Raw genomic sequence first — 27,782 nt, forward strand, 5'->3', positions numbered from 1 at the left:
CACTTAAGACAGATTTCACTGTGCTTCCCAACTTTGCAGTTCTCTCAGAATGCAAAATTCAGTCTTGCTCCTTAGCCATTTATTCAAATATATCTTGGTTGCCATTACTTTTACTAAACTAAACCTTGGATATATATTACCAGCACTGTTACTACCTGGAAGAATTTGTAACTTAACTTTAGGTTAATGAAACTAAAATAGCCCACAGACAGACAAAACCACTTCTGCCTCCTCAATGTTTCATTTTGATACAGTGAATGAAAACCGAACTAAAATGGTCATCCTCTGCATTGTCACCTAGATGCGGTCAACTCAAATTTACTCACATTCATTAATATTTAATGAATGTCAGTACCTCAGCCAGAGCACCTGCACGCTTTGCCTGGTGGCTTTCAGAACCCAGATTGACCAGACTGTAATTCTGATAGTAAGAACACGCATATTAAACTGAGGGTATCTCTACACTACGAAATTAGGTCGAATTTATAGAAGCCGATTTTATATATATCGGTTTTATACAGTCGATTGTGTGTGTCCCCACATAAAATGCTCTAAGTGCATGAAGTCGGCGGATCGCATCCACAGTACCGAGGCTAACATCGACTGCCGGAGCGTTGCACTGTGGGTAGCTATCCCACAGTTCCCGCAGTCTCCGTCGCCCATTGGAATTCTGGGATGAAATCCCAATGCCTAATGATGCAAAACAGTGTCGCGTGGGGTTCTGGGTACATGTCATCAGGCCCCTCCCCCTCCGTCAGAGCAACGGCAGACAATCGATTCGTGCCTTTTTACCTGGGTTACCTGTGCAGACAACATACCATGGCAAGCATGGAGCCCGCTCAGCTCAGCTCACTGTCACCATATGTCATCTGGGTGCCGGCAGACGTGGTACTGCATTGCTACACAGTGGCAGCTAATTGCCTTTTGGCAGTAGACGGTGCAGTATGACTGATAGCCTTCATCGGCTATCTGGGTGCTGGCAGACGTGGGGATGCATTGCTACACAGCAGCAGTCCCTTGCCTTTTGGCAGTAGATGGTGTATTACGACTGGTATCCGTCGTCGTCGTACTCCAGTTCAATCAGAGGCACCTGGGCAGACATGTTTTGTCTCCTGGAGACTCAGTCCTGCCAGCAGTCCTATTGAACCATCTTGACGATGATGGCTAGCAGTCGTAGTACAGTATCTTCTGCAAAGCACCCAGAAGATGCCGAGGGCTATCAGTCATGCTGCACCATCTGCTGCCAGCTTAAGATGTAAAAAATAGATGTATTCATTTGCTTCCCCCTCCCTCTGTGAAATCAACGGCCTGCTAAACTCAGGGTTTTCAGTTCAATCTTTGGGGGGGCCATTCTGTGTGACAGTTGTTTGTGTTTCTCCCTGATGCACAGCCACCTTTGTTGATTTTAATTCCCTGTACCTGTACGCCATGTCGTCACTCGCCCCTCCCTCCCTCTGTCAGTTTCGCACCTTTTTTCAGCCCAGATGCCATAGAACTGGGATCATGGAGCCAGCTCAGATCACCGCGGCAATTATGAGCTCTATGAACACCACGCGCATTGTCCTGGAGTATATGCAGAGCCAGGACATGCCAAAGCAAAACCAGGACCAGCCGAGGAGGCGATTGCAGCGCGGCGACGAAAGTGATGAGGAAATTGACATGGACATAGATCTCTCACAAAGTACGGGCCCCAGCAATGTGCAAATCATGGTGTTACTGGGGCAGGTTCATAGCATGGAACACTGATTCTGGGCCCGGGAAACAAGCACAGACTGGTGGGACTGCATAGTGTTGCAGGTGTGGGATGATTCCCAGTGGCTGCGAAACTTTCACATGCGTAAGGGCACTGTCATGGAACTTTGTGACTTGCTTTCCCCTGCCCTGAAGCGCCAGAATACCAGGATGAGAGCAGCCCTCACAGTTGAGAAGCGAGTGGCGATAGCCCTGTGGAAGCTTGCAATGCCAGACAGCTACCGGTCAGTCGGGAATCAATTTGGAGTGGGCAAATCTACTGTGGGGGCTGCTGTGATTCAAGTTGCTAGGGCAATCAAAGACCTGGTGATATCAAGGGTAGTGACTCTGGAAACGTGCAGGTCATAGTGGATGGCTTTGCAGCAATGGGATTCCCAAACTGTGATGGGGCAATAGACAGAACCCAAATCCCTATCTTGTCACCGGAGCACCAAGCCACCGAGTACATAAACCGCAAGGGGTACTTTTCAATGCTGCTGCAAGCCCTGGTGGATCACAAGGGACGTTTCACCAACATCAACGTGGGATGGCCGGGAAAGGTACATGATGCTCGCATCTTCAGGCACTCTGGTCTGTTTCGAAAGCTAGAGGAAGGGACTTTCTTCCCGGACTAGAAAATAACCATTGGGGATGTTGAAATGCCTATCGTTATCCTTGGGGACCCAGCCTACCCCTTAATGCCATGGCTCATGAAGCCGTACACAGGCAGCCTGGACAGTAGTCAGGACCTGTTCAACTATAGGCTGAGCAAGTGCCGAATGGTGGTAAAATGTGCATTTGGATGTTTAAAAGCGCGCTGGCACAGCTTACTGACTCGGATAGACCTCAGGGAAACCAATATCCCCATTGTTATTGCTGCTTGCTGTGCGCTTCACAATATCTGTGAGAGTAAGGGGGAGACATTTATGGCAGGGTGGGAGGTTGAGGCAAATCGCCTGGCCGCTGATTACGCGCAGCCAGACACCAGGGCGGTTAGAAGAGTACAGCAGGGCACGGTGCGCATCAGAGAAGCTTTGAAACCAGTTTTGTGACTGTCCAGGCTAAGGTGTGAAACTTCTGTTTGTTTCTCCTTGATGAACCCTCCGCCCCACCCCCTCTCTTCTCCCCTGGTTCACTCTACTTCCCTGTAAACCAACCACCCCACCCTCCCCTCCCCCCTTCGAGCACCGCTTGCAGAGGCAATAAAGTCATTGTTACTTCTCATTCATGCATTCTTTATTAATTCATCACACAACTAGGGGGATAATTGCCACGGTAGCCCAGGAGGGGTGGGGGAGGAGGGAAGGACAAGGACACACTGCAGTTTAAAACTTTAAAACGTTAACACTTATTGAAGGCCAGCCTTCCGATGCTCGGGCAATCATCTGGGGTGGAGTGACTGGGTGGCCGGAGGCCCCCCCACCGTGTTCTTGGGCATCTGGGTGAGGAGGCAATGGGACTTGGATAGGAGGGCTGTTGGTTACACAGGGGCTGTAGCAGCGGTATCTGCTCCTGCTGCCTTTCCTGCAGCTCAACCATATGCTGGAGCATATCAGTTTGATGCTCCAGCAGTCGGAGCATCGACTCTTGCCTTCTGTCTGCAAGCTGACGCCACCTATCATCTTCAGCCCGCCACTTGCTCTGTTCAGCCCGCGATTCATCCCGCCACCTCTCCTCTCGTTCAAATTGTGCTTTTTTGCACTCTGACATTGACTGCGTCCACGCATTCTGCTGTGCTCTTTCAGCATGGGAGGACATCTGGAGCTCTGAGAACATATCATCCCGAGTCCGCCGTTTTCTCCTTCTAATCTTCGCTAACCTCTGCGAAGCAGAAACATTTGCTGCTGGAGGAGAAGGGAGAGGTAGTTAAAAAAGACACATTTTAGAGAACAATGGGTACACTCTTTCACGTTAAATTTTGCTGTTCACATTACACAGCACATGTTCTTTCGTTACAAGGTCGCATTTTTCCTCTTATATTGAGGACCTGCCGGTTTGGTGTGAGAGATCACTCACGCAGTGCCAGGCAATAGAATTTGGCTTGCAGCAGCCATGGTAAGCCACAGTCTTTTGGCTTTTTTAACCTTCATAATATGTGGGAATGGTTTCAAACAGCAGCACCCTCATTTCCCATACCAAGGACCCATTGGGTTGGCCATTTAAAATGGGTTTGCAATGTAAAAGGAGGGGCTGGGGTTTCTGGGTTAACATGCAGCACAAACCCAACCCCCCCCCACACACACCCCCACACCCAATTCTCTGGGATGATCACTTCACCCCTCCCCCCTACCGCGTGGCTAACAGCGGGGAACATTTCTGTTCAGCCGAGCAGGAACAGGCACCTCTGAATGTCCCCTTAATAAAATCACCCCATTTCAACCAGGTGACCGTGAATGATATCACTCTCCTGAGGATAACAAAGAGAGATAAATAATGGATGTTGTCTGCATGCCAGCAAACACCGAGACCATACGCTGCCATGCTTTGTTATGCAGTGATTCCAGACTATGTGCTACTGGCCTGGCGTGGTAAAGTGTCCTACTGTGGCGGACGGGATAAGGCAGCCCTCCCCAGAAACCTTTTTCAAAGGCTTTGGGAGTACATGAAAGAGAGCTTTCTGGAGATGTCCCTGGAGGATTTCTGCTCCATCCCCATACACGTTAACAGACTTTTCCAGTAGCTGTACTGGCCACGATTGCCAGGGCAAATTAATCATTAATCATTAAACACGCTTGCTTTTAAACCATGTGTAATATTTACAAAGCTACACTCACCAGAGGTCTCTTGTGTGCCCTCAGGGTCTGGGAGCATGCCTTGGGTGAGTTTGGGGGTTACTGGTTCCAGGTCCAGGGTGATAAACATATCCTGGCTGTTGGGGAAACCGCTTTCTCCGCTTCCTTGCTGTGAGCTATCTTCATTGTCTTCATCATCATCATCATCTTCCGCGTACCCCGAACCCGCTTCCCTGTTGCGTGTTTCTCCATTGACGGAGTCAAAGCACACGGTTGGGGTAGCGGTGGCTGCACCCCCTAGCATGGCATGCAGCTCCGCGTAGAAGCGGCATGTTTGCGGCTCTGCCCCAGACCTTCCGTTTGCCTCTCTGGCTTTGTGGTAGGCTTGCCTTAGCTCCTTAATTTTCACACAGCACTGCTGTGTGTCCCTGATATGGCCTCTGTCCTTCATGGCCTTTGAGACTTTTTCTAATATTTTGCCATTTCGTTTACTGCTACGGAGTTCAGCTAGCACTGATTCGTCTCCCCATATGGCAAGCAGATCCCGTACCTCCCGTTCTGTCCATGCTGGAGCTCTTTTGTGATCCTGGGACTCCATCATGGTTACCTGTGCTGATGAACTCTGCGTGGTCACCTGTGCTCTCCACGCTGGGCAAACAGGAAATGAAATTCAAAAGTTCGCGGGGCTTTTCCTGTCTACCTGGTCAGTGCATCTGAGTTGAGAGTGCTGTCCAGAGCGGTCATGATGAAGCACTGTGGGATAGCTCCCGGAGGCCAATAACATTGAATTCCGTCCACACTACCCCAAATCCGACCTGCAAAGGCTGATTTTAGCGCTAATCCCCTCGTCGGAGATGGAGTAAAGAAACCGGTTTAAAGGGCCCTTTAAGTCAAAAGAAAGGGCTTCGTCGTGTGGACGTGTCCAGGCTTAATTCGATTTAATGCTGCTAAAGTCGACCTAAACTCGTAGTGTAGACCAGGCCTCAGTCAGCACAGAGCCTGCTGCAGACTCGCACTCACATAATCTAATCAATGATACACTCATTATGATAGAGGGAGAAGCTGCTCATATCAATGACTTTAATGAGAGAGTTGAGAGCTTCTTGAAATGCAGCTGCATGTACTGCAAACTACGAAAAGAAACAGCTGTTTTATCAGCTGTTGCTGGAGATGGTGGACTACCGGAATAAGAATCATGTTCAGAAAACAGCGAGATTAACTGTTCCTTTTAGGAGAAGATGTAGCTTTAACTACATTTGATACCTTTATTTTAAACTGAAGGAATTATTTCTAGCTGCTTGATATTCATTCTATGCCATTTTATTCTCCTCCACTCCATAACAACAAAGGCCACATAACAACAACCTATCAGATACGAAACAATAATGTGATGCAGAAGCAAAAAAGGCAAACATAATTCTAGATTGTATTAACAAAATTGTCCCATGTAAGACATTGGGGGTAGCTGTTCCAATATACTCAGCATTGGTAACAACTCAGCTGGAATATTATGTCCAGTTATTGGTGCTATGCTTTTAAAAAAAAGTGGACATACTGGAGTGAGTCAGGGAGAGCAACAAAAATTATAAGAGGTTTTGAAAACATGACGTGTGAGGAAAAGTATTTTTTTTTCTTAAAGGACATATTTAAGTCTTGAGAAAAGAAGACCATGGGGGGCCTAATATGGTAAGGGCTGTCATAAAGAGAGATCAGTGATGAGTTGTTCTCCATGTCCACTGAAGTTAAGACAAGAAGTAACTGGATTAATATGCTTCAAGGGACATTTAGGTTAGCTATTAGGAAAAAGGTTCTACTATAGGATAGTAAAGTACAGGAATAGGTTACCAAATGAGGTTGTGGAATCCCCATCATTGGAGATTTGTAAAGAAAGGATAGACAAACACCTGTAAGTGATAGTCTAGGTATACTTGGTCCTGCCTCTGTGTGGCAGACATGGACCATATATTTCTATGAGTCAATCAAATATGTGCATGTATGAGGAGGAAAAAAAATATGGCCAGATGGTGCCTTACAATGATAATTAATCCAAATGCTAAATCACATGGAAAAGCTATAAGGAGAAGGAAAAATATTTCCTTTTAAGAGCTTTTCAAAATCTGACAGGTTTGGTTTGCATGGATGTTGGAAAACATTATAGCATGTTTCATTGTTAATATTATTCAATAAATATTTCAATTCTTTTTTTGGAAAGAAGTACAATGATATACACTTATCACATGGATAATTTGCATCAAAGAGTACCAAAAGAGTTGGCTGAGAAAATCTGTGGCTCATTTGTATTAATTTTTACATTTTGAAACACCAGAGACATTCCAGAAGACTGGAAAAGTATTGTGCTAATAATCAAAAAGAGCAAGAGAGATGACCTGAGTAACAATACACCAGTCAGCCTGATATAATCCCAGGCAAAATAATGAAAAAACTGATAAGAGGTCAAATTGATAAAAAATGAAAGGATAGGACTATAATTCATGCCAGTCAACATAGGTTTAAGGCAAATAGGTTTTATCGAAGAAACCTGATTTCATTCTTTGAGGAGATTGCAAGTTTGGCTGATAAAGGTAACTGCAGCGTTGTAATACATTGACTTAGTATTGCACAGCATTCTAATTAAAATATTAGCATGCTACAATATATCAAAACGAACACTTTAAATGGAATAAGAACTGGATAACAGACAGATCTCAAAAAGTAATAAAGAAGTTGTCAATGGGGAATTGTCATCAAATGGGAGCATTTCTAGAGATTAGCAGAGTGATAAATAATGATAAAAACAGGGCAATCATACTGCACAATCTTGATTGCTTGGTAAACTGGGCCCATTTAAAGAAAATGTGTTCTAATATAGCCAAATGCAAAATCATACATCTAGGAACAAGGGATGCAGGCCATGCTTATAGAACAAGGGACTTTAACCTGGAAAGCAATCATAGAATATTAGGGTTGGAAGGGATCTCAGGAGGTCATCTAGTTCAACCCCCTGCTCAACCCCAAATGGCCCCCTCAAGGATTGAACTCATACCCCTTGGTGTAACAGGCCAATGCTCAAACCACTGAGCTATCCCTCCTCCCCATTATTCTGAACAGGATTTAGAGGTCATAACAGGCAAGCAACTCAGCATCAGCTCCCAGTGGGATGCTGTAGCAAACAAGCTAATGTAATCCTGGGTAATGTAAACAAGGGAGCAGTGAGAGTAAGGATAAGGAAGTGATTTTATCTTTGTATACTGTATTAGAGAGACTGATCCTGAAATACTGTGTACACTTTTGGTGTCCACATTTTAGAAAGGATTTTGAATAACTGGAGAAGGTGCAGAAACGGACCACAAAAATCATTTGAGGGCTAGGGAAAATGCCAGATAGTGAAAGACTTACAAAATTCAATCTACACATCTCATCATAGAGACATGGTGACTTGATTACACTGTATAGATATCTTCATGGGAAGAAAATACCAGAGCTAAAAGTTTCCTTAATCTAGAAGAGAAAGGCATAACAAGAACCAATGGATGGACCATAAAGCCAGAGAATTTAAATTAGCAATTAGGCACTTTGTTAAAAAGAAAAAAAAAGTCAGGGTGGTTAATCATTGGAACAAACTACCACGGGTAGTGGTATATTCTCTGTCTCTTGATGTCTTCAGATCAAGGCTTGATGCCTTTCTAAGGATATGCTTTAGCTAAACACAAGTTACTGGGCTTGATACAGTCATTACTGCATGAAATTTGATTTCCTGTGATATACAGGAGGTGAGACTTGATCTAATGGTCCCTTCTAGCCTTAAACGCTAAGTGGTTACAGTTTCACTCTAAGTAATGAGTTCATTTGAATTTGAAATGCCAAACAAAATAGGATAGAACTGGAAAGCCAATAGGTTTCATTGCTTTTATTGTGAAACTGATGGAACTAGCCCTGATTTTCCTATCCAAATAAGTATCCAAAAGACACTATAGGTGATGGGATAGGATGGGAAGCTTGAGCACCATTTAATTCAAGAAGACATCTGATATTCTGGGAGATCAATACATGCTGGGAATGGGGCCTGGTCAAAAATCTCACTTGAAGTTTGCTGAAGCTTGTTTATGATAATCATAGTCATTTTCCAGTTTTGTTACAAAGCTTTCACAAAGCCTGCTTAATTCACCACTGAGGGAGTTTATGACCAGAAAACTGGGATGGGCGACAGGGGATGGATCACTTGAGGATTATCTGTTCTCTGCATTCCCTCTGAAGCACCTGGCATTAGACACTGTCAGAAGACAGGATACTGGGCTAGATGGACCTTGGTCTGATCCAGTATGGCCATTTTTATGTTCGTATGACCCAAATTCTACTGAAATGAATAAAAGACTCCTTTTGACTTCATAGGCTTTAGAATGGTTTTGCTTTGCTTCCACCATTGCTCCTGCCTTCTGCTGACCTAAAAAACAATCCACACAGAGCAATAACCACAAGACCATTGGGATGTCATGTACAAAGTATGATTGAAAAGGTTTTGGCTCTCTATATTGTGGGGAAATCAAAATGGATTGCTTCAGATGTAAGAAACAAATATATTCATTAGTATCACTGCATGGTTAGCACCCTGCTGTAGTTCCTGTATTAAAATAAAACTGGTGTCAGGAATTTGTTTGCAGAGTGAAGTCTACACCCTCACATGCTATTTTTTAGTCTACAGTATAAATAATGAATTAGAATATAGCTAATGGTCTACGTTTAAATATGATTACTGTTAGATGATGACACTCAATGTATGTGCTAGAAATTTTACCAATTTTTGGTTGATAAAAAGTTGCTTTGATTGTAGAGTATTTTATTTTAATGTTTAAAGAGTGGTTTTCCTTCCAAAATGGGTTGGGCCATTAGTTTAAGGTCAAAATCTATAAAGCAGGATGCAATGGGTACATATACAAAACTACATGCACCAATTAACTCCCATATGTATGCTAAGAACGCATTTGTATGCATTGTTATAACAATACATATAGATTATATAGACATACATTAACAAAACTATATTAAAAGATCAGTAAGAGATTGCAAACTCAAGCACTCAAAAGTTAGGAAATTCCAGAATTAAGGTTACCCAATCAATCGTAATGTGGTCTCCTTGTGTGTATGCACTATGATACAATCTTTAATTTCTTGGCCATATACTGTTTTTTCCACACGAACCCCACCTCATGCAGTGAATCAGCAGCTATTCAATATTTCTTTTCTTCTCCATATTCAATGTATGTCCCTATACTTTATTTAATATACATCATCCAATCCCTGAACTGAATAAAAAATATTAATTTCCTCATGGATGTTTCTATGGTGTTTTCATCATAGTATCTGAGTGCTTCACAAACATTAATGAATTTAACTTTCAAATGTCTTGTGAGGTTAAGTGGCAGTATTAAATCCAATTTACAAATGGGGAACTGAGGCACAGAAAGATTAAAAACAAAACTGTGAGAAGTGAGCTCAACTTAAGTCACCTATGACCTGATTTTTTAGAGTACTTAGCATTATATAGTACAGTTTATGTTCAGAGCACAGCTCTCACTGACTTCAGTTGCAGTTGTGATTGCTCAACATTTTTGCAAATCTGTCCTGAGGTTTCTCATGATGGGTATCCAGAAAATGAGGAACACACTATTATTGGCCAACAGTGCAGTTTGGATTAAGAGATTTCCCCAGCATCACACAGGAACTCTGTGGCAGAGGTAGGGATAGAATCCATTTCTCCTGGACAGAGTACAACTGCCTTAACAATTAGACCATCATTTAGGTTTTGCAGTTCTCTGCCACCACACATCTTCCAACATCCGCAACAAATCAGGCAGGTGTTCTACGAATACCAGCCTCTTTCACTACACAATCCTGATTAATTTGTGGAGCACTATCCATCCTTTACATTGAATGAGGCAGGGATCATCTGGAAAAAATAGTATATAATCATGTCATTATAGAGCAGGGGTGGCCATCCTGTGGCTCCGAAGCCACATGCGGTTCTTCAGAAGTTAATATGCGGCTCCTTGTATAGGCACCGAACTCGGGGCTGCAGCTACAGGTGCCAACTTTCCCATGTGCCGGGGAGGGTGGCGGGGGGAGGATGCTCACTGCTCAACCCCCGGCTCTGCCACAGGCCCTACCCCACTCCACCCTTTCCTGTCCCCTCCCCCGAGTCTGCAGGGGCTCGCTCGCTCTTCCCCCCACCCCTGAGCCTCCTGAATGCCACTAAACAGCTGATCAGGAGGTGCGGGGAAGGAGGGGGAGGTGCTGATCGGCGGGGCTGATGGTGCGTGGGAGGCGCTGGGAGCGGGAGCTGATGGGGGGCTGCTGACATATTACTGTGGCTCTTTGGCATTGTACACTGGTAAATTCTGGCTCCTTCTCAAGCTTAGGTTGGCCACCCCGTTACAGAGTGTATCATAATGCATACACAAAAGATGGATGAATTAAGGTTACACAGGTAAACTTAATCATAGCATTTTCTAAATTTGGAGTGCTTGGCTTTGCAAGTTATTTCTAACATTTTTATATATAATTTATTAATAAAAAAAAATAAAAAACCCAAAATCTGTCATGTGGAACCAAACTGAGCCCCAAATTGGGTCATCGGCAGGATTCAGGCAATTATATTCACAGCATAGACCTCTACCACTTGAGCTTACTTAGTAATTAGTAGCAGCAGTAGACAATTATCCTCTATATGGACCAGTACTAGAGAGTGGATGAGACACACACCTGCCATTGATTTCACAACTCTTTGCTGACAAGAGAGGAATATAAAGAGTGAGGACTCCTGGGTTCAATTCCAGGTTCTGTAGAGGAGGGTGCTCTCATGGTTATAGACCCCCGTACCCCAGTTTATTCCTCTGTTCTTATCCACTCCTGTCTTCTATCCATCTAATAATCCCACAGTTCCTGCCATCCTCTAGCTCTATGCCTATATAACTCCAGAACCTCATTCTCTGCTCCTATCCACACATCTGCTGTCCTTGCTCCTTTGCTTCCCTACACTCTTTAGCGCCTGATTCTAGCAACACTCTCTTCCTGTCCCGGGATTCCTCTTCCTTCTGTACCCCAATCAATTTACTTTCTCCTTCTCTGCCACACAGTCTAGGTACCAGCAGGGGAGCACTGAGTACAAGAAGGAAAGACTCTATGCTTTCAGTTTCTGTACCAGTTCCATGTTGGCCTCTAACAGCCAGGAGAGCCATTACAGGGAAAGTCCTGCTCAATTCCTGCAGTCCTAGGGATGGAGCATGCCATAAGTACAGACAAAAGTTGAAGAGAACTTAGCTGCCAAACTTTAACAAGTCTCTACTGACCACGTATAAACTGGAATTATTTAGAGGCTTATAATGTGGCCAAATTTGGGCAGATTTTAATTGGGATGGCAAAAGGCACATCCCAGTGCCACTGCCATCACCCCACCCACCAATTCCAGCCCTTGTTCCAAAATGGGGATATGCTAAAGCTTCTCAATAAAACTATTTTTTAAACATAAGCAAAACCAATGTATTTTCTCCTAACTTTTTTTCTCAGAAATGGCTGAACCTACTTGTTAAAATTTAAACTAACCAAAAAAGCAATCTAAGGCAGACAACCATCATGGAAAGTTTCAGCCTGAACATTTAAGGTTCAGCAAATGAAAATAGGGTCTAATAATGGGAAGTGTCAGGTAGCTTCTGCATATAATATAAATGTTTTGGGGAATAGTATGTAACTTGAAAAATTCTCATGGCATTTTTTTTCAGATCTGGCAAGAAAAAGATATTGGTTCTTGGGCTCAAATGTAAAATATATCAAGTTTCAATTCAAAAGGGAGTTTGTATGTTGACATAGTAATCCCCTGAAAGTATGTTGTTTGAAAGAAAATGCTCTTGCACATTCATGTACTGTACGTCTGGGACAATCCTAACATGAAAACAAATTTTTAAAAGTTTGTTTTGTTTTCTTTTAAATATATATATACTGCACAATGCTCAAGGGCTAACCAGAGGCTGGATTTTTCTTGAGATTGAGATCATTTATTAAAATCTTACCTATATGTAACAGAACATCAGCTCACTGTTTAATGTAGGCATAAATTTAACAGCTCTGGGTGACAAAGCACTTTCACAGTGTTTTTCACCTACTTTAATCTTGAATTTCCATCTTGATGATTAATCATTACCATCTAGGTGTATGGGAATGTGAATGTGCTACCTGCTAGAAACTTTAAAATAAATAATGTCCTTACTGATCTACCTAAACCATACCTCACACTATTTATTTCCTTTTATTCTTGCTTCTAGCATCAGGCACCACACAATCCACTACAGGTCCTATCCATCACTCTATTTCTCTTTCTGTTATAAACCACAGAACATTCATCTCTAACACACCACACCATAAACTATTAAATCTCAGCAATCTAATCTCAAATATAAAATATAACAATAAAGGAAATGCTCTGATTTTTGTTTACAGTTACCAGCTTCAAAAAATAAAATTTCAGAGACTAATTTTTGTTAATGAAACCTTAGGCCTTGGCTACACTTACCCGCTAGTTCGGCGGCTGGCAATCGAACTTCTGGGTTCGACTTATCGCGTCTAGTCTGGACGCGATAAGTCGAACCCGGAAGTGCTCGCCGTCGACTGCGGTACTCCAGCTCGGCGAGAGGAGTACCGCGGAGTCGACGGGGGAGCCCGCCTGCCGAGTGTGGACCAAGGTAAGTTCGAACTAAGGTACTTCGACTTCAGCTACGTTATTCATGTAGCTGAAGTTGCGTACCTTAGTTCGAATTAGGGGGGGTAGTGTAGACCAAGCCTAAGAGATGACATTAAGGCAGAGGCACAGGAAAATGTAAGCCTATCATATTCTGCAAGACCTTGTTCTTTCCAAGAGCTTTTGTAGGGGCAAGAAGGGATTCATTTTCTTCACTAGATTGACTATGTATACTCTTTAATACACAAATTGAGCAACTCATTTTGGTTGGATTGAAAATGAGATCCCAGAGATAAATGGCCAAATGTAATCTATTATGCAACATTGATTCTATATTCATTGCCAGAAGGTTTTACATGCATACAAAAACAGTAGATGGAATCAGTACAGAAAGACAACCCGTCATTCCAGGAAGCGAAATATTTACACCAGTAAGACCCTCACCCTGTGTACTTTTGTTTGTTGTGTGGATCATTATGTTTGTACTGTTAAGTGCAATGCAATGCAATTATAAACTCTTTATACTCCAGATAGCCACTGGAAATGCTCATTATAAATCATTACCTCCTCAGCAGCCAATCAGCATTCTGAATTCCCCAATATTCTGACATACTGTTGTTCTCAGAAAGCAGGGGAGTTCAGGCGAGCTGACGAGCTGGAGAGGAGCTATGTTGCTTCCTTCCTGATGCAGCATTCCACTATAACGTTTCCAACAAGGAGGCTTCTGTGCTTCACTAAAAAAGAAAAAAAAAGCCTAGATTAAGAATATAAACATGTCCGCTTTATTCCCTTAATGGAGAATAAAAGTGGAATCATTTATAATGAATGTAATAATATATAAGGGCTACAGCTTATGTGAGATCATGTGAAATCACATTTGCATCACTCACTAGAGGACATTCTTGGATCAGAACCTGTAGCGTCAGCAGCAGGAATTAGATTATAGTGGGGGGGGGGGGGACTTTGTATTTAAGTAACAAATAACTAACCAGATGGTTCTGGCTGTGTCAGTCTCACCCCTGTTAAGGGTAAAGCAATTTTTTCCAAAATGCAGTGCTTGGCGAGGTATGAATAAAAGCAGACTGAGGTTAGTGACAAAGCCCTCCTCCTCTAACTTCAAATATCATAAATTAAATAAGTATTCTGTAAAGGCACATCTTTTTCAGTAAAAACACAACAGAAGTGATAGTAAAAAAAAATTGTGCGTGTCGTGGTGTCTACAAAAGATCAGTACTTGTGCAGACAGGCTAGCATTTGTGCATGTAAAAACAATAACTGGATGCTGACAGTAGCTACCCATTTTCATTTATATGCCCATATGTCTGATTTGCACATGCAAATATAGGTTTTGAGTGCACCTGCATCTTCTGGAAGCGCCTGTTGAACCCATGTTTGAAAAACTGACTTCAAGTGTAATAAGGTATAAGAAGCTGAGAACAATAATGTCCATATCTATATAGTCACAGATTTTTAGAAAAACATGTTCAGAGATTCTTAAGAATAGGACAATAATACTCCTAGTCCCCGACATACACAGTCTGACTAGGGGCTTGTCTATACTTACCGCGCTGGTTCGGCGGCAGGCAATCGAACTTCTGAGTTCGATTTATCGCGTCTAGTCTGGACGCGATAAATCGAACTCAGAAGTGCTCCCCGTCGACTCCGGTAATCCTGCTCGCCGAGAGGAGTACGCGGAGTCGACGGGGGAGCCTGCCTGCCGGGTCTGGACGGCGGTAAGTTCGAACTAAGGTACGTCGACTTCAGCTACGTTATTCACGTAGCTGAAGTTGCGTACCTTAGTTCGATTTGGGGGTTTAGTGTAGATCAAGCCTAAGACACTCAAGGTAAGCAGTCAGTTTTACTTAGATGGATTCTCTTAGAAACATTTAGGTTTATATTCTGTTATTCTCCTATTACAAATTTCAGCTAAATCCAAATGTCCTCATTAACTGCTCCCAACATATTGCTACTGGACCTGAATGTATTCACAGCATGCATTATTTACTGCCTGTTATACGATTTTGTAAGCTTTATAAAGTTAGCTGCTATAAAGTCTTGACATCATTTTATAATTCATGAAAACAGTATTTTGAAATTGTAAAGGGAATCTTTTCTGAGTTTAGACCTCATAAAAATCACAACTTAAAGTGATTTTTCTCTGCCTAACTTTAGTTCTCATAGTTTCTCATATAACATTTAGTTTTATAAATTAAGAAGAATAAACATGGTTGTTAAGCATAAAATAAAATAATAATAATTTTGTTTGTAATAAAGATATCAAAATAGAAAAATACTATACATCAAGATAAAAAAAACCTAAAAAGCATATATATTGAACATTAAATTTGAAAGGCCCCAAACTTTACTTCAAACACATATATCACTTTAAAACATGACCTCCTGATCCTGGAAAATCTAATAATTACTCAAACTGAAGATGACAGCCTTGATAAAAATTAAAGTTTATGGTATCTGTTTTGTAATCCTACAACAGGAAAACTAATGTGCAGGATTTCTTTATGATCATGGATGGTCAAGTGAGCTTTAAAATTGTCCTTCACACCCTTTGGTCTATTCTTAGCATCATGAAGAATTTATTTTAATATCCCTTCATCTCACAGGGGTATTTTGAAAATAAATCAATTAATGTTTGTGATGCACTCAGATACCCCTGAGGAAATTATTAATTCTGTCTTCAGAGTAGGATATGAATAGTGTGCAGTAAATAAATAGGGCCACACATTGAATCATGAATATTCAACAATATATTGAAGGCTGCATGCTAATTTAGCACCATTCATCCTATGCACTGAATGAGGCAGCGATTCTGTGGAAATATAGTATGTGATAATGTAATTAAAAACTGCATCAACATGAACATGCATACGGGAGTTGGGCAAAGGTTACCAGAATTAAGGTTACCTTTGCATTGCCTAACTTTTAAGTGCTTGACTTTCCAATCTTAATAATGTTCTTTCAATGTAGTTCTTTGTGTACAACCTCCTAGATTTAAAAAAAAAAAAAAAAAAAAAAAAAAAAAAAACTTGCAAAAATAGAAAATCTATCACATGGCATCAAAATGACACCCACTGTGTCATCAGCAGGGTTGGAACATTTAGCTCCACCACACAGACCTTTGCCACTTGAGCTAAAGGAGCAACTGATAGAAACAATAGCTTGTCATCCTCTAAGTGGACAAGTATTAGATGGAGATTTTGATGGAGTTTACCCCCTGTACCTACAAGGCAAGGGAAAGAACCCATGTTCCACAGCTGGATGGTAATTAACTGATTGCCTTCCGGCCAGACTAGACAGAGCTAGGCCTTATAAGTAGACTGAGGGAGCTCAGTTGGGAAGAGACAACAGAGGTGACTAGACTCTCTGATGGAGAGAAGCCCTAGCTTAGGGTTTAACGGACAGAAAGCAACAGAGAAAGAACACTACAAGAGCAGGTTAGGCTCCTGCAGAGGAAGCCCTGAAGCAGAATGAACAAGTGATGCCTGAGAGACCTGGAATGGCTATTAGTTATAAGATTTATTTGGATTTTTATTTGGACCTGTTCATGCTACCCTGGAAGGGGCTTAAACTTGTGATTTGGCTGTAGGGCAAAGCCATACCATACCCCAAGGGGGAGTCAGGAGAAGATGCAGGCTGAGAAAGAACATTGCAGGTCCAAGGAAGAGCCCAGTAGGGGGACTCCAGAGCCAAGGACTCCATGAAATATGGTGACTAGAGACAAGAGGACTCTCCTGAAGGGTAGATGTGCTACTATAGGGATGAGAGTTTAATAGATATTTGTCAATGAGTTTAATAGATATTTGCTGACAGAAGTGGAATAGTCAGACTTAGGAATCTTGGATTCCATTCCAGATTCTAGTTGGCACAGACTCCAAACCCAATCTCTTACCCCACACCCCTCTTTATCCCAATCTATTCCTTCACAACTCCCATCTGGCTTCTGTCCCCTCTGCATTTGATTCATGGACCTTCCTCCTCTACAATGAATGGTCCCAGCAGGTTGAGCACAGGACAGACAGGCTTCCCTGCCTCAGTTTAGGTACCAGGACACAGCATAGCATGGACAAGAGTAGCAACTTCACTTGCTGGAGCATGCACAGTGCAACAGACTCTTCAGAGATTTTGGCTGTTAAGCCCTAGCAAGTATGGAAAGAAAATATGCAAACTGCAATTTTTCAAAAGCTTATAACTTAGCCAAACTTGGGTGAATTTTCCTGGGGAGAGCAAAAGACACATCTTTGACATAAAGCCAGCTCCTGCCAAATTTCAAGTCCCTGCTCCAAAGTATGGAGTATTAGAGCATCTCAAAGCAAAGGTGACCAGAATTTTGTAATATGTGCATAAAAGTATTTTCCCTGAGAGCCTAGTTCTCAGAAATGGATGAACCTTTTTGGTTGAAGTTTAAAACCCAAAAACAACAAAAACAAAACCTCCACAAAGCCCATCAGGCATAATTTCAGACCAAATGCTTAAAGTTTGGTAAAGTTATATGCAATTGAGAACAGGGTCTTATAATGAGAAGTCTCAGACAACCTTACTGTAATACAATAATATATATCATCTATAATATCTATGATTGCTGAAAAATCACCCAAGTTACTAGGGATTCCTTGAATTAATACAATGAGACTCATTATTAAACTATCAGTTTTACTAGGTGTACTTGCAATGAAAGGTCATCTGCATGGCATTAAATAAAACTTGCAGAGTAGTTCCGCGATGAACTATGCTTAGTGTAAAACCAGTGGGGATTCTTTGGAGGTGTCTCTTATTCAGGTGATATAAAGACCAATTGTAAGATCCTTGGCATCTAAAATTCCTCTGTATCACTCTAGTTCTGCAAAGGGCAGTTAAAGCTGTCTTAAGAAGGTAACAGCTAAAGAGATCATAGACAGAAACCTAGAAAGGTTTCTCCCAAGACATTACAATATGATAAAATGATCCTCAGGGAACTATCCAAACAATAATGCTCGTACAGGGAGGCATCAATTCACAGAATTAATCAGACATTTTACGTTACTTCTGGATAAAATTAATATTTAAAGTTACACACTTTTCAATGGCTATACTTATTCTTACACTTTTTTTTAATTTCTAGCTATCTAGACATACTAACTATAATTTATTTAATACTTCACAGTGGTTTTCAACATCAATTTTCTTAACACATAGCTGAGGGCTAACATAAGAAATAGACTTTCTTCCCAATACATACGGGTCTTCCGAGCAGAATCTTCCACAAAGAGAGAAGAAATGTCTTCATCCACTCCTGCTTCATTCTTTGCAATACAAGTATATGCTCCCGTATCTTCATAGCGCACATTGCTAATGTGAACCTCACTGCCATTTGCTGAAAACAGAGGGAGAACACGCCATGTGAACAATTTCAGTTTTGCTACAGTGCTTTCAGATTACACTCAGGCAGTTTTCTCAGTTCATCCTAATTAAACTGCATTCCTTCCTGAGTTCATGCATTGGATCCATGCCAAACTACTCCAAAGGTGTAGTAGCACTATCAACCATTTCACAGAGAACAGGAATAGCTCAACTGTACTTGCTGCTTGGATCTGGATGTCAGTCCCAGATTATATACCTGCTTGAATGCTGATATGCCCTCTTCTATAGACTTTAGCTGTTGTTGTACTTATGCTGTATACAATCATTGACATTCTGGTGTCTTGTATTGCTGATTTAACACAAAATAACATGGCTTCCATAGAACATAATGGGGTAAATTTTCAGCTCAATTCATGCTGAAAGAGAGATAGCTTCTAGCTTATGGGATGCTACATTAATTGAATTTATTTATAATTTGGTATAATTGAGTTAGAAAAATAGAGGGTCGAATTTGCATAACCCAACCTCTTTTTCATGTGTACACTCCTGCTCACAAATTAGTTAGAGTGCCACTGCACTCTCAGATGACAATTTATATGTGCAAAATGTGGACAAATGCACATGAAAATTCACTCGTATGTGCTTACAGCCATACAAGTCTAACAAATGCAAACTGTCAAAAGAACTACTCCACCACATACTGAAAGACAGATACAGTTCCTAGTTTATGCAATGCTACTCAAGGAGACTGGGATGAGAGTCCTTTGAAATATCAGTCTAAGAAAATCCACCTTTCTGAAACAGTTCTCAAATATGCAATATTGCTCTAATTCAATTGATAATTCTGCCTTAAAAAAAGCAGCCATAGTGATTACTACATCTGGAAGTGAATGCAGAATAGCAGCTGATAAGTTTTTACAGGATTTTATAGTAGCTTCTGTGGATACCTGTCTCTAACAATTTCAAGGCTATATTTCATATATGCTTATGAAGCGGTACACACAAATAGTGTTTTGTGCACAAGTTTGTACTTGCAAAAGCAATATTTGTGTGTACAAATGGGAAATTGTATGTGGACTTGGGTACATAGGTGTTGTATGATTTTCATACAAATACCCTTTTGTAATAGGAGTGCCACTCTGCTGTAAGTGCAAAATGTGCCTGCTCAACTTCAGAATCCATGTTTAAGAATCCGGTCTTTACTATTGTATATGGACAAAATGGGACTCAGGGATGTGGCATATAGCTTGTCAAGGAGCACATTTCTTTTGTTCCAGTCGTTACATTTTTTTTTACTACTGATTTGAGGTGTAAAGGATAGGGAGGTTATAGGACAAATGTATTAAGATTATCCATAATTTAATTTGTAATGAAGTGTATGAAGAAAGAAGGCATGAAATATGTTTTCCTTGAACAAAGATAATTCTCCTCATATTATTTATCTCTAGACATCTAATATTAAGAACCTCCCCTCACAACCCTCCAGAGCACAAGTGAGCTGTCAGAGTCCAAAAGGCATGTTCCCATGGACAGTGGTCCTGCAGAAGGGAATGTTCCCATGGTATGAAATGTTCCTTCAAGGGGAAAGTGCATATGTCTTTTAGGGGAGTGGAAGTGGTTAGTAGAGCTCAAGATGATCACCTATAAGGGTAGGTGCAACACTCTCTGCACAGAGCTATCTGCTACTTTTCCATCTGTGCTCTTTTCCCAGATGCACTTTGGTATATTGTTGGTAGGAACTCTACACTGTTTCACTCCCCAGACACTTCTCTGTCTAGAGTATCAGGGGGTAGCCATGTTAGTCTGTATCTACAACACATAGGCTGCCCTATGTTTTGCTAAGGTATTGGGGACGGGGAGGGGAGGAACACTCAGCCCTCTAATAAGGGACCTGGTAGCGGAAAGGGCCAGAGAAGCACCCAAAAGATGCACAGCTGGTTGGGATGCCATGAAAGCTCTCTTGAAGGGATGTGTGGGGAGCACTCTTGCAAACAGAAGCATCTAAAGGAAAGTGCTTTTGTGAAACAATAAGAGGCAGACAAAGGGAATGATCCCGTGGATCTCAGGTCTGTCTGAATGCAGGGTAAATAGTTCGTTGAGCTACCTTCTGTTCCATGTGCAGAGCTACTTGTTGTACATTCTGTTCTTGGATGATCTGCCACTTTAAGGGACCCTGTGGTGTTAGTCTCCCTCCACAACTCCATTGTCTACAGCCAAGCCCTAAGATACAACCTAATTTGCTCCAACCCCTCAGACAGAGACAAACAGCTACAAGATCTTTATCAAGCATTCGTAAAACTACAATACCCACCTGGGGAAGTGAGGAAACAGATTGACAGAGTAAGACAGGTACCCAGAAATCACCTACTACAGGACAGACCCAACAAGAACAATAACAGAACACCACTGGCCATCACATACAGCCCCCAGCTAAAACCTCTCCAGCGCATTATCCACGATCTACAACCTATCCTGGAAAATGATCCCTCACTCTCACAGACCTTGGGAGGCAGGCCAGTCCTCGCTTACAGACAACCCCACAACCTGAAGCAAATACTCACCAGCAACTACACACCACACCACAGAAACACCAACCCAGGAACCAATCCCTGTAGCAAACCTCGTTGCCTACTCTGTCCCCATATCTACTCTGGCGACACCATCAGAGGACCCAACCACATCAGCCACACCATCAAGGGCTCATTCACCTGCACATCCACTAATGTTATATATGCCATCATGTGCCAGCAATGCCCCTCTGCCATGTACATTGGCCAAACCGGACAGTCCCTCCGCAAAAGAATAAATGGACACAAATCGGACATCAGGAATGGTAACATACATAAGCCAGTAAGTGAACACTTCAGTCTCCCTGGTCATTCTATTACAGATTTAAAAGTCACTATCATTGAACAAAAAACCTTCAGAAACAGACTTCAAAGAGAAACAGCAGAACTAAAATCCATTTGCAAATTTAACACCATTAATCTGGGCTTGAATAGGGACTGGGAGTGGCTGGCTCATTACAGAAACAGCTTTTCCTCTCCTGTAATTGACACCTCCTCATCTATTATTGGGAGTGGACTACATCCACCCTGATTGAATTGGCCCTGTCAACACTGGTTCTCCACTTGTAAAGTAACTCCCTGCTCTCCATGTGTCAGTATATAATGCCTGCATCTGTAACTTTCACTCTATGCATCCGAAGAAGTGAGGTTTTTACCCACGAAAGCTTATGCCCAAATAAATCTGTTAGTCTTTAAGGTGCCACCAGACTCTTTGTTGTTTCTGTCTAGAGGAGTCTCTGCCCCATGCCCTACCTTTGAAGTTGAAAATAATGGAGTTGTGGAGGGAGACTAACACCACAGAGTCCCTTAAAGTGGCAGATCATCATTCTTTCATATTAGAGAACTAGATTGCCATTATTTACAAATTTGTATTAAATATTAAAACAAAAACATATGGGAACTTATATCCTCCCTCTGTTTTTAGCAATTATTTAACATTTTAAAGTATTTGTGGATAACATATGTGTGGAAAGTCATACACAAAATAAAGCTGTATAGTATTATGTGAGACTGCATTCTGGACATTAGGAAGCCTGGAGGCTGATAAGAACTGACCTGAATCTTCATCCAAATTTGAAATGAACCAGAAGCGGATTTTGTTAGGAGTTGGAAAATGTTGATTATTTTTCTTTTTCTTTCATTTTTGCGTGTCTCTGTATCATGACTTTGGCTATGACAGGAAGCACTGAAATACTGCAAAAGGCTAATCTTGTGATATTTCTTATCTGACCAGATTCATTACATTTAGAAATCTTATGAAGGAGCCTACCCTCTGTCCAATTTCCAGCCAAAAGTGGTATCCACATTTCAGTGCTGTCTAAAACCAACTTTGAGGGTTTTCTCTATATTCTGACAGCCTTACTTCTATTGAGTTGTACCTTACTCCTTGAATAGCCTCACTGGCATTAGTAGAACTACTCACTATTCACCCTGAGTAAGGGTGCCAGAATCTGGCCTTGGCGCATTTTCAAAATAAAAATCATGACACGCTTTGTCATGAAATACTTCTACAAAAAGATAGAAAAGAACACATTTTCAAAAATGCTGCACAATTCTTGCTAACTCACACCTGCATATTTCTCAGAGGGGAGGATTTTTTTCCAATCACTTAAGGCAAGTCTACACTGCAGCTGGGAACTTACTTCCCAGCATGGGTAGACAGACCTGGTTAAGCCTATGCACTAAAACTAGCAGGGTTGAACCATGGCCTAGCTGCCTCAGTACAAACCCTCTGGATGCACACTAATGGCTCAATTCTGCAACCCATTTTCAGGTCAAGTAACAGATATTCACTTTCCCCACTTACTACAATGAGACTACTCACATGAATAAGTACCATTCATCAGATATGTCTTCACATCACAGCTGGAGTTAGCACCCTAGAGTTAACTGCACTCAAACTAGCCTAGCTTCAGAAAGCTTGCCCACACTTCAGAACAATAGTGGAATTACACAGAGTGACTTGATTATCAGCACAGAGTGATTGCATTAGCTGCTGATGAATGGTTGTAATTCCAGCTGTTGCATCCACATTGAATTTCTATCTCAAGCTTCAACAGCAACCGAGCTTTAACAACCGCCTACCCCCTACCCCCAAGATCTAGCTATCTTGAGTTTAAAGCACCACTTAACTCAAGCTAGAGATGTTTCTGTATGGAGAGGAGTTCACCTGGGGTAACACTCAAGTTATAACTCAAGATAACTGTTCTGTGAAGACACATCCATTGTGAGTAAAGGTTGCAAAATAGGATATGACAATTCAGATACTGAACACTTGGAGTCTTCTACTTAATCTACAGAGGAAACTGCTAGTATTGCTGGACAATTCTATTAGTGCTTCGTGTATTGCCAATTCCTGTTCAGGAGGCAAGGGTGGTTTTTAAATTTTAAAAGAATATATTTTCAGCCTGGCTTTTGGCAGAGTCTTTGTTCAGCTCCTTGCTTGTACTTTATTTACAGCATGTGTCACAAAATGGTATGAGACACCTTTACTAATGACTTTATATATGTTTCATTATAATGCCCAATAACTGATTAATGCTCTGTTCTAGTCATTCTTTACTTATCTCAGTGAACAGGTTTTGCTTGTCTTAACAGAAACTGCAAAATTTACAAAATTCACTTAAATCCTAATCCATCCCTAAAGTAAACTCTTTTGTTTTCAATGGAGTTAGAGTAAAAAATTAATTTGGAACATTGGGCCAAGTTCTGCTCTCATTTATGGTGGAGTAAATCTGGAAAAACTCCATTTAAGTCAATAGAATGAGTTTGGATTTACACCAGTGTAACAAATAAAAACAATAACTGAGATTCTTGGTTATCTTTTTTTAAACATATTATTTGCTCCTAAATTAGGCAAATGGCAAGAACAGCATAAATTGTTCCAAGTCAAAAACTTTAGTGCTGAATTGCAATTAAACTACCGTCTGGACTGTGCCTTGTACTACACAGACCTGTCTAGGGGAGTAAGGGAGAGTAAGAATCATCACCCTTCACTCACATGGATCTTGGGTTTAAGATCACTTTCTCTATCTGGTACAGGTTGGCAGGGTGGGAGAAGTCTTAGCTCACCTTTTCATTGTGCTCACCCACACAGATAAACTCTAGTGCAGGACTGGGGACAGGTACAGTGTTGACATTTATTGCTGATACAGGCCAGAATCAATTACTCTCCCCATTTCCTCACTCAAGCAAAAAGGAAGCAGGGAGGGATTTGTGCCTCAGAGGGTACCTCTAAGGCCCAGTGTCTCCTGAGGTGGTGCAATTCACACTTCCCTCCTTGGTTCAGGGCTGTACCTAATGGCACAATGCCTCTCTAAACAGATAAATAAAAGCAGCATAAAAGGTCAGATTCCACTGTAGAATCTCTGTAGTGCTGTGTTTTTTTTTTAAACATATCTATGCCCTTAGACAGTGGTAAGTATGCCTTTTTACCTTGAAGGGTTAACTGTTTGGATAACTTTGGAGTAATATCAATTCCATTCTTCAGCCAACCAAGCTGTGGGTTTGGGATACCTTCAGCGTAGCATCGGAGGCTTGCTGTCACACCAGGCTCCCTGGCCTGGCTCTCTGGATAGACTCGAATGACTGGTGGAACTGAATACAGAAAACAATTATCAGTCAAATGAAAAGCAAAATTATCACATTATCAAAAAAATTCTCCAAGCAGTTGATTCTAAGAATCCTGAAGCCATATATAATGAAATAATGAAAGGTTAATGTGATATTACCAGCATATTTAACAGCATCTGGCATTGCATTCTACAGCAAATCAATTTCTGAAAGAGAAGGAATGTCATTCTGAGAAATCCCTCTTTCCATTGTCAACAGTGTGTCTGCACAATTCTGAATTTTAATTCAGTTGTTCTTAGGGTTTGCTATTGATTTCTTTATACATATTTCCTTTGAAGAGCAGGAATTTGTATGAATCATTTACAATATACCAGCATCTTTCATTAGGTTTTATATATATAATGTTCTGATCATGTTTTACCTACACTTCACAGTTTGACTTGAGATTTTTGGTTGGTTTACACTCTTAGAAAAACGTTCTCCTCCATCCTCCTCCTATACTGTCATGCATCTTCCAATCTCACCCTTCACCCCATCACCTCACAGAGCACTTTTTCCAAGCAACGAGTATTAATCCATTTTATATGAACAAAAATATCCATGTTTAAAATAGTTGATGCTAACAAAAATGTTTGAATGGTAAGTCAACACTCAACTCTTAGGAATTAGAAAGAAACTTTCAAGAGGGGCAGATCGTCCCACACCTGCCTATTGCAGGGTTTCCTGTCCCTTCCTCTAAAGTATCTGATGCTGGCCATTGTCAAGAAACAGGATACTGGGTGAGCTGGACCTGGGTCTGATCCAATACAAAAATTCCTATAGTCATAATTATTTTAATTGATAAATAAGGCTGGCTGAATAAAAATAATTTAGCTTTGTGAAAAACTTTAAGGTTTCAATTTTTGTTTTCATTGCATATTGGAAGAAAACAGAGATGTTTGGAAATGTTTACTGAAAAAACTAGGGAAGAGAGCCATATCCAATTTCAAGTCCTTGCTCTACCTGATTCAGAGCAAGGACTTGAATGCAGGTCTTCTACATCACAGGTGTATGTGCTAACCACCAGGCTATTAGCAGAAGATCTTTGCTTTCGCTTCTTCCCTCTCCTCCTTCCCCAGAGATACCCTCCTGGACCCGAGACACCTTCCCAACAAAAGCATCGTCAAAACAACTGTTTCCACAAAAAAGTTTCAGTTTCAACAAATCAGCATTTTCCCACAAAAGAAAAAAAAGAAACAATTCCAATCAGTTTTACTGATGAACTACAAGTAATATTTAGAAGACATAACTATAAAAACCTGAACATGCAAACATATAAAAACTAGAGCAATTGCTTACATTTATTATAATTCTCTGAGCCTGCCTTCCATCAACCCTCCACCACTTTTTGCCTCTTATCCTTTGTTACATTATTTCTAAGTTTAAGTTTAGACCCCAAACATGCAAGTGGATCTATGTGGAAGGATCCTTATGCATGCATAGAGACTCATGGACGTCAACGTGGCTCTGCTTGGACACAAAGATTCACTTTCACAGATTCAATTCCAGGATTGGGGCAGTAGATCATCAGATATTTGGGGCATGCCTTTTTTGTGTTCTGAAAAAAATCTCATGCATATTTAAGACATTGTATGCAATTTAATAACATAATAATTAATGATAAGAGAAAAAAATTAAATGGAAAGAGTACGGAGGCATAAAGGGTAGGAGAATAAAGGGAGAAGAGGGACTGAAATATGCTGGGATAGGCATCCATTAGACAGTCTATAAAAAGAGAAATTGAGAGCCCCTGCATTTTAGGCTGCAGTATTGCTAATATGGGAATGATATTTAACTTCACGTCTCCTTTTGTTCAATCTGGATGCAGTGGTGTCTCTGCCCTCCCAGAGCTTACTAGAGGTAGTGACATGGATAACAGAATATTGGCAGAAGCTCAATCTGGATAAAATGGAAGTAGTGTATATTGGAAGGGGAAGGTCTCTGTGTGTGTGCCTTGTGTTCTTCCTTTTACCAACATAATCCACAGTGTAGGAGTTATTCTTAATGTGTCACTACTTTTGGATGCCTATACAACAGCAATGGTTCAGAGCACCTGTAAAATTTGTGCACCTTGAAGGTCTATCAGAGTTCACATTTAATGAGGTTTAGAGGCAAAATGCTTGCACGTTTTTACTTTGATTAAAACTCATTATATTCCCCATCATTTATTAATTTAAATGGGTTGTTCTTAAGTACTATTTTATGTACATTTAAATGCTGTTATGGTGCCCAAATGCTATGGTATCAGGCAGTATTTAAACATAAAGGAAGAATAAACAACAAAATAATAACTGAAAACTGGTGAAGAGATGCTTTCCTTCCATTACCATGCCACAACATGCTTTACTTCACCTTCACTGCCAGCTGATTATTAGATGTCAGAAAGGACAAAAAAGTCAAGGAATAACTCTTGAATGATCCAATGAAAGGTTCAAAACAGCAACCATATATACAGTATCCACCGATACTTCATTACGCTAAATAGTATTGAAATCATTAACATATATGGTGTATGCCATTTTTCATATTGCCCTTAGAGGTTTTTTGGGAATGCTTTTCCTGAAATACTGGCTATCAATATTTTACACATTTAACCGATACAGCCAAAATTCCACTAGCAGCAAGCAGGAAAAAATTCATATTTCATGGCTATGTTGCAATCAGAAACTTATATTCATTTTATCACTTTGTTAAATACTACTTGAAGACCTACAGTATAATCTATAACTACTGCATGGCGCCGTGTCTCTGCTACTCCCCCTCCCTCCCAGAAAGTCCTAAGTGCCGCCAAACAGCTGTTTAGCAGCGTTTAGGATTTTCTGGGAGGGTGGGGGAGGAGTGGACACACGGGGCTTCTCCGCTCCTTCCCTTCCCTCCCAGCACTTTGTGCTTAGGACTTAGGACTTTCTGGGAGAGAGGGGCAGGAGCAGGGAAGTGCTGCGTCTCTGCTCCTCCCCCCCCCCCCCCCCGAAAGTCCTAAGCACCACCAAACAGCTGTTTGGAGGCACTTAGGACTTTTTTGGGGGGAGGGAGGGATGTGGCATGCTCCAGAGAGGAGGT

General features: G+C 41.3%; 1 protein-coding gene across 6 annotated transcripts in view; it reads right to left on the reverse strand.

Moving 5' to 3' along the window:
- The window catches only part of FSTL5 (follistatin like 5), a 639,703-nt gene that overhangs the window by 96,668 nt on the left and 515,253 nt on the right, over positions 1-27,782 (reverse strand). For all 6 annotated transcript variants that reach the window (XM_065596497.1, XM_065596498.1, XM_005299299.5 and 3 more), the window contains 2 exons: positions 24,546-24,707; positions 18,422-18,556 (listed from right to left, as the gene is read on the reverse strand). In XM_065596497.1, the coding sequence (XP_065452569.1) occupies positions 18,422-18,556; positions 24,546-24,707 (297 nt within the window). The remainder of the gene's footprint in view (positions 1-18,421; positions 18,557-24,545; positions 24,708-27,782) is intronic.

The sequence above is a fragment of the Chrysemys picta genome, chromosome 5, assembly GCF_011386835.1.
Source record: "Chrysemys picta bellii isolate R12L10 chromosome 5, ASM1138683v2, whole genome shotgun sequence".
Classification (NCBI taxonomy): domain Eukaryota; kingdom Metazoa; phylum Chordata; order Testudines; family Emydidae; genus Chrysemys; species Chrysemys picta.